Here is an 8088-nt window from a genome sequence, read left to right as displayed (position 1 = left end):
CGATCATTCGATTTCATCCTGGACACTACAGAAAATGGGCTAAAAGTGTTAAAAACCGGAATTTTCCTTTAAAGAGGAACCAGCAAAGGACCAGCCAAGAAAAAGGAGTAGGAGTAAACTCTTCTTCACACAAAATTTTGATTTTTGGCAACATTGTTTAGCTACTTTTGATTGAGGAGACTCTTCTAGTACAACAGTCTAATGGAGATGATGCTTATGGTCATCTGTATTGTTCATTTTATAAAGAATTATTCTTTTTAAAATCACCCACAGAGGTTCTAGATTTCCCAGAACAGAGCAGGTCTTCATTTTTTAGCTTGGTGAACTTCTTTAAGTCAATTGTTCTGAAGCTGCACGCAAAAAGATGTTGGCAGAAGAGATCACACGGTTTAAGTCATGAATTTAACATAATGCATCTAGACATAGAAAAGTGTACTAAAGGTTGACATAGAATGACATAGAGACTGAAGGTTTCTGAGTCTGTTTCTGGGTTTGATTTTTGGTCTGAATTTTTCTAAATACAACAGCTTCATTATTTTCCTCTACATTTGTTCTCATTGCTTAGATATTTTTCCTGACTAGGTGCTCCTCTGATGAATGTCTTCCTTGTTTGTGTGTTCAAAGATGGGAGCGTCGTTTGGACCAGATGGGCCGTCCCTACTATGTCGATCACATGACACGAACCACCACATGGCAGCGCCCCACAATGGAGACTGTCCGTAACTATGAACAGTGGCAGCACCAGCAAAACCATCTGCAGGGCGCCATGCAGCAGTTCAACCAGAGGTTTATATACGGGGTAAGACTTCCTCAGCAGCATTATGCTGAGGGGGACGTGTGTGTGAAGGTGTGTGAGAGATATTTGATGCAGCTGCTCGGTCAGGTTGAGTTTGCTGCTGCAAGGAATGGCTGGATCCCCTCGTACGTATGCCAAAAATAAAAAAAGTCACTATAATAATGTTTTATTTCTTGATCAAAACAGTTGTGGGTGTTTTACGTTGTTCTTTCCGCAGCTATAAAGACTTAGAGAGAACTTCTGTTTTTTTTTTTTTGTTGTTGTTTATTTTGATGCCAGCTGCCTTATCTAGTAGTTAAGAAGAGTATTTTAAGTAGTTTAATATTAGTTTTTGTCTAAATCCAACATCCTGTGAGGTAGGATTTGGCAGCTTAAATCAGCTGGAACTGGAGTTTACATTCTGATTCTGCTAGAATCTCTGCATTTTTTCATTTTCTAGTTTAATGCCTAGTCCACAGGAAGTTTGTGTACAACCATGTTTGTCAGCAGTGTTGAACAGTTTGGCATAACTTTAATGAAATGACCCATCGGCTCAGTGCAGCACAGGCAACAGGATTATGTTATGTAAAAGATGACGCACAACCAAAACTATTTAACACCTTGGGACTAGAGGTGGGAGTGCCCTGCCTTCGATGAGCTGCACTAGTGTAATGCTGAAGTTGGTATCTCCAGGAGAATTAGTTTTCCCTTTCATTGGGAGCAAATCTCCTGCAGGAAGAACAGATCATGTTTAAAAATCTTTATTCCTTTTATATTATGTTCTGATACTTGCAGCGGTTCCTTCCTTCTTCCTGATTGAAAGGAAATCACTTTGACCTACTCTGATCTGCCAGCATAATGTAGGATTTGAGGCATAATTTTATCCATTTTTTATTCTGTAACATGTTGGATCTGTTTCATATGATGAATCCCACTAACTGAACATTTTATAGTTGTCCCGTAAACAAAAGTAAAATTTCATTACTTTCACATCCTGTTAATTGGAATTTAGGCACTTTGATCAATGCAGAAAAAGTATTTTTTGTCTCTGCAGCATCAGACAATGGATATGTATGAATGTGTTTCAATAAGGTTCATTAATGCAGCTCCATAAACACAATTCTGTGAAAAATAAATTTCTAATATTCATATCAGATATCGTAGTTAATGGAGTATCTATATCTAAAGAGTCTGAATTAAGGATAATAGCAACAGAAACTGAAATGAAAATTGAAAATGTCCTTCCTATTCAAACAGTGTTAACCCTTCTATGAGGTCATAGAGTCTGTGGTACATAAAGATATGAATCTGGAGAGATTTTGATAGAAAAATGCTTTGTAAAAATAGTGAGCATCTGTCGGCCGGCAGTTTTAAGGCAGCTTTTTGTTAAATTAAGATTTGATCAGAAAATCCCTGGAAAACCTTAATATCCCTTCCTCAAACTGCTTCCATTTCTTAATTTAAATAAACAAATAACATAATCAATAGACTATTGCAGGTCTTTTATGTTGTTTCGTGTTTTTATGAGTTGAATTTTGGGGAACGTTTTAACCAGTTCCTAACATTGCCGACTCAAACTAAAGCCTAAAACAGGTGCATTTCCTTACATATTAAAATTAAGGTTTTGTTTTCTTTATAGGCCCAAGATCAGGCATCAGCTGCTCAGAATAAGGAGTTCGATCCTCTTGGCCCGCTGCCTCATGGATGGGGTAAGATCTTTCATTTTTCTTTCTGTACACAGGCCTCCTGTGTGTTAACCATATGAACAACAATTGTGTTTATAAATACATTAATAGTTGGAACAATTGGCACATTAGAATAAAAATGTAATGTGAACATGCCAATTAGATGATATTATCCCGAGCCATAATCCAGTGACCTTGCATCCAAATACTTCCAAACTGGTCTGACTGAGGATGTCTGTGCAGGACGGATCAGCACGGCTGGGCAGCAAAAGCAAAAGCTCTCTTTGTAACCCAGGAACAGCAGGAGATCTGGACCCAACCTGATTTAAAACATTTATAAATTATCGCATGTTGTCCGACGACTGTGTCTAACTTTACTTGTGCTGCTTCTCCTGTTAATATGTTAAAGCCGTCCGGCACCAGGCTACACGTGATACAGATTATCCAATGAGCTGCTGTCAGTCTGGGTTGCTGCTGCTGCTACTTTTAGACACAGCAGCCAAACCTGTGGCAAGCCGGGCAATGGGAAAGAAGGAGAAGAGGATGAGAAAAAGAGGGCAGAGAAAGTGTGGACTGCTGGAAGAACTGCAGTGAACTGGTGAAAGAAAAGTGAAATGGTGCTCAAAGATGACCCTGCACATTTAGAGGATGTTTGGCTCAACCTGCTGCTGTGAAGCAGGATTCTCCACCATGAACAGAATAAAAAATAAATATCCATCCAGGCTTAAAATGAGCCTTGATATGTGCTTTAGAATGGCTTTGTCTCCATTCAAACTTAGGTTTAAGCCTTGCAGGGCAGTGTACAGCCCACTGCTCTCATTAAGCCATAGAAAAGAAAGAAAAAACAAACAAACGGTCAGTTCAGGTATTTTATCAAATATGTGAATCAGGAAATTGTCTATATACAAAACTAAACGATTGTTTGGTATATAAACAAATAAAAAAACACTTTTGATTTTAAAATGGAAAAATTTTCTATTTTTTTTTGTATTTAAAAAGTTAATGTATATCATGGATGCATAATCACCTCATTTTATTTCAGTTTTAAATTTTGTTTAAAGTAACAGATTATAATTATAAATGTCTCCGGACCTTCACCCGTTGATGATTTTCTTTATTTGAACCCCGCTGATTTTTTTGGTTACCCCTGCTTACGATCCTTTTAGAACCAGATCCAATCAATGTGCTCAGTCAGACCATTCAGAACCTCTGGACTTTTTTTTTTTAAATGATCACATTTTAATTCGATAAAATGTGATCAATGTGTTAACCTTTCATAACAGGCTGTAACGTGTGATTCAGTATTCAGCCCAGGAGTCTCATTTATAAAACACAGGGTTAAAAAATATAGAGTATGCATCCCCCCAAAAAAAAACATATGGTTAGAATAAAGTCCTGTAACATTGTACTCTAGACCAGCAAGCTTAAGAGGGAATGCAGAACTAAAACCCTGGAATGAACCAGGAAATTAAGAGTTTGTTTTTTTATCATCATTTATGCCAAAGGTAATTGTCTGTGCTTCAGGGAAGTGAATTTTCAGAGCTTAGAGAGACTCAGTCGTACTGCAAGAAAGAGGTATAAATGTTTAGCTTTTAACAATCCTAAACAGTTCCTCAGACAGTGTTGGATGTTTTCATTATGCTGTAGCAGATGGTGGACACATCTGTCTGAACTTTATTGATTTATATTTTATTAGTTAAATGTTTTTTTAATTCATACAAATGAAAGAAATCTGTGTTTGAATTGAGTTTAGATAATTACAGTTTTAGTTGGCTCCTTCTGACCAACCTAGATAACCAGCTGGTCTGCTTCTCTCTTCAGAAAAGAGGACTGACTCAAACAATAGAGTTTACTTTGTACATCACCCAACACGCTCAACACAGTGGGAGGACCCACGGACACAGGGGTGAGTGGGGGAATTCAGCCCTAACAACAAAACCCTGTTGTTTCATGACTAAAATTGTCATTTTTTTTTTGTCATTTATTATTTTTTTGCTTTCTTTCCGATTCTTCTTCTCGTTTCCAGATTACTGAATGAGAAGCCGCTCCCAGAAGGCTGGGAGATGAGGTTCACTGTGGACGGTATTCCTTATTTTGTAGACCACAACAGGAGAACCACCACCTACATCGACCCTCGCTCAGGAAAATCCTCACTGTAGGTTTTTGTTTCTTCACCTCTGAAAAACATAAACTTTAAACAAACAGTACAAAAACAGGCAAACTAAGGGAAACAACCAAAAAAAACATAGGAAAGTTCTTTATTTTTACCTGCCTTAGAGATTAAAACTGATTTGAGTTCATCTGGATACTATGAGTGAAATAACTCCCAGAAAAGAAATCTGCATATTGGATGAATTTATGAAGTCTCTGTTACACCTTGACGATTTAGACAACGTATGCCTGACAACGTAGAAATCAGGCAAAAACGCTGGCATACGTTGGGTACATTTTGTATAAGTTATGAGCATGCTGGAGTATGCTGAAGTACGCTGGCGCACGTCAACATACGATAAGTACTTAGAGTACGTACATATGGCAGCGTATGCTCATACGTGGGCCATAAGTTACAGGTAAGTTATCTGATCGTTGACATACATTAAGCATAAGTTACTCACAAGTCATGGTATCTAGCTTAACTTAACCTATGAGTAACGTATGCATAACTTATGCATAACTTATCTCCAACGCATATCAACGTATCTGACGTGTTCAAGATGACTGCTGAATGTGTTTTTTAACTTAGAGCTACTGTTTAATGATGTATTGGCAGCGTTTTGGTATAAAAGGGGGTTCACAGGAGGAAACAGTCACTTCTCTTCCAGACTTTATCCCTATCATCGTCTTTCCTTCTTTCCTTCCTTTTTATTTATTTTTTTTGGCGGACGGTAAAGAGCAGCTATGTTAATACCGTGATCAAACACATCTTTTTATGCAGGTAAGGTGCCTCCAGGTTCATCGCTGCTCCTCCCAGGACGCTGACTTTTGACAATTCATGGGCATTATGCTGCCGTGCATTATGCATAAGTTAGGCCGTCGTTGGACATAAGTTCTGGACTTGTTATGAATACTCTATGTATACGCCCAAAATTGGAAAAAAAAATATGTAGAAAGTTCAGCGAATGCCAGAGCTTTCGGAGATTCTAGTACATCAGGCATACGCTGGCTAAATCGTCAAAGTGTGACTAGGCCCTAAATAATCATTGCCTCATAAATAAACCATTATTATAGTTGGTTTATATGATACCTAAATCAGTTCATTTCTTTTTTTAAACTTCAGAAATGTTGATTTATATTAATCAATAAGTCTCGTCGATTTATATTTAGGAACATTTCAGATTGGATCCAGTGGTCCATGGATAGACTGAACAGGGAACATTAGCTGCTGCTTTAAGTCTCATTGCATTGGTCTCCCATGCAGGGATGTAGACTATAAAAGTTCATCACAATAATTTGTGCCATTTATTGTGCTGAGGGGGATGATAGAAGCGATAATAAATCATTTGGGAGCAATTGCCTGTTTTACACAACAAAAGTTTGTGTGGCTGAGGCTGAACGTCTCTGAACCTAAACACAAACAAGAAGAAACGTTTTACACATAGTTTACTTTTTAGGACAGCTACAGTCAGTAGAGCAGCTTCTAAACACAAAGTACATAATAGTAGGCATTTAATCCTGACATGTTTTAAAGAACCATGAACTGCAGAACTGCTGTGTTCTCTCCCCATGTTTGTTTTCATTTTACCTTTTGCTCTTTACATAACACTATGAAGCAGGCATCATCTTTCCTTTTGCCTGTTTAATGCAGCCAAACAGGTTTGGTTAAGAAGCAGAATGATGAGCTGACAAGTACTTTGATAAGCCTGACCCAGAAACCTCTGCTAGAGGATCCAGATCTACTATTGGTCTGTTGTAGAGAGTTTTAGTTTTTCTGCCATCATCTGTTGGTTTAGCAGCATCAGAACAGTTGATGTGCGAAACCCAACAAGCTGCTAAAAGTCTGGTTCTGTTCTGGGGACTCCTCCAGAACCTCTGAAGAGGATTTCACAAAGAAGGATTTTTTTATTAAAATCGTTAACCCTGAGCATCCTCTTCATCAGTCACAGCTGAAGAAACCACCAAATGAGTAACAAGAGTAATTAGTTTTCCCTTGGTGATCCATAAAGCAATGTGAACAACAGGAAGTTTAAAGCTACTCTGAGTCACATTCATGGGACTATTTTGCCGTTTTACTTCAAAGCCACTTATTTGTGTTATCATTGTTCTCTGTTTATATCTTCCACAGTGAAAATGGACCACAGATCCAATATGTCCGAGACTTCAAGGCTAAAGTTCAGTACTTTAAATTTTGGTGCCAGGTAAGAGTCGTTCTGATGCGTTTACTGTAAAGATACAATCAGGAGAAATAAATGCACAGATTTGCCAAAATTATTTTCATAATTTTGGCAAATTTTTATTTAATTTCTGTTAAATAAAAGTTAAACTGAACTATTCATTTTTGGACCAAAGAAGAAATTATAAAAAGGATCAGGCCCAGAATCTGGGAGCTGTGACTCTTTCAGACTTTAACCCACATAATAATTACAAAGTTGGCCTTCTTTCCCCTGAAGAACATTTCTAGGATGAAACGATTAATGTCTCAGGAGAATCTTGAAAAACTAAATTATGAGTTTATCTTTATTTGAATTCATCACAGTGTCTTCTCAGGTCTGCTTAGAAAGCAGATCAGCTTCAGCTGATCCAGAATGCTGTGAAAGTAGAGCACATCACCCTAGTTCTGAAGTCCTTCACTTGATCCCCGTCTCTCAGAGAGAAAGTCTATAAATAATTGAATGGCTTAGATCCTAAATGCATCATAGACTAGTGGTCCATATATCAACCACCCAGACCTCTCAGATCCTCTGGTTCAGGTTCTCTCTGCCAACCCAGAACCAGACATGGAGAAGCAGCTTCTAGTTCTTATCTCTCATTTTATCATTTAAAATTTAAAAAACGTGTGTTTTTGTTTTTAAAGCAATTGGCGTTACCTCAGCACGTCAAGATCACAGTAACAAGGAAGAACCTGTTTGATGACTCTTTCCAGCAGGTATGGAAATATCCTCAGTTTGAATGTGTTTATAGCTTGAGGGTTAAAAGTGGTATACCCTATTAAAGCTGCATTAATAACCTTAAATCACATAATTAATGTTTTTCAAATAACTAATTCCTGAGTCTGTTTTTCTCTGTTTTAGATCATGAGCATCAATCCTCAGGATCTGAGGAGAAGGCTGTGGATCATCTTTCCAGGAGAAGAAGGTCTTGATTATGGAGGAGTTTCCAGGTAAACTTTATTTATGGCTAGCGTTGCACCTATACAAATACCAGTATCAGGCGGGGCCCCGATCCAGCACTAAAATGGTGGTATCGGTATCAGCGAGTACCGACAAATAGGGCACCGATACCATTTTGAGAGACAAAATTCAACTATTGTTACCCATTCCAGGTAGGCAATAAAAAGTTCTACTGGATTCACTTTGTATTCGTCTTTTTCCTGCTTCACAAAGGTAGGCAACAGCTTGGCAAAGCTATGATGGCAATTATTTTACATCCAAGTAGTATGCAATTCCTCATATATACACACACACATCAATT

At 37.9% G+C, this 8088-nt stretch overlaps 1 protein-coding gene across 1 annotated transcript in view; it reads left to right on the top strand.

Annotated features, from left to right (window-relative positions):
- Positions 1-8088, top strand: part of LOC107098762 (E3 ubiquitin-protein ligase Itchy-like) — a 45356-nt gene that overhangs the window by 29101 nt on the left and 8167 nt on the right. Inside the window, exons 10-16 of the mRNA XM_015396599.1 lie at positions 625-799; positions 2415-2484; positions 4282-4366; positions 4487-4615; positions 6743-6815; positions 7472-7543; positions 7689-7777. Coding sequence (XP_015252085.1) covers positions 625-799; positions 2415-2484; positions 4282-4366; positions 4487-4615; positions 6743-6815; positions 7472-7543; positions 7689-7777 — 693 coding nt within the window. The remainder of the gene's footprint in view (positions 1-624; positions 800-2414; positions 2485-4281; positions 4367-4486; positions 4616-6742; positions 6816-7471; positions 7544-7688; positions 7778-8088) is intronic.

The sequence above is a fragment of the Cyprinodon variegatus genome, unplaced genomic scaffold, assembly GCF_000732505.1.
Source record: "Cyprinodon variegatus isolate N-32 unplaced genomic scaffold, C_variegatus-1.0 Scaffold808, whole genome shotgun sequence".
Lineage (NCBI taxonomy): Eukaryota > Metazoa > Chordata > Actinopteri > Cyprinodontiformes > Cyprinodontidae > Cyprinodon > Cyprinodon variegatus.
This window is presented reverse-complemented; position numbering and strand designations above follow the sequence as displayed.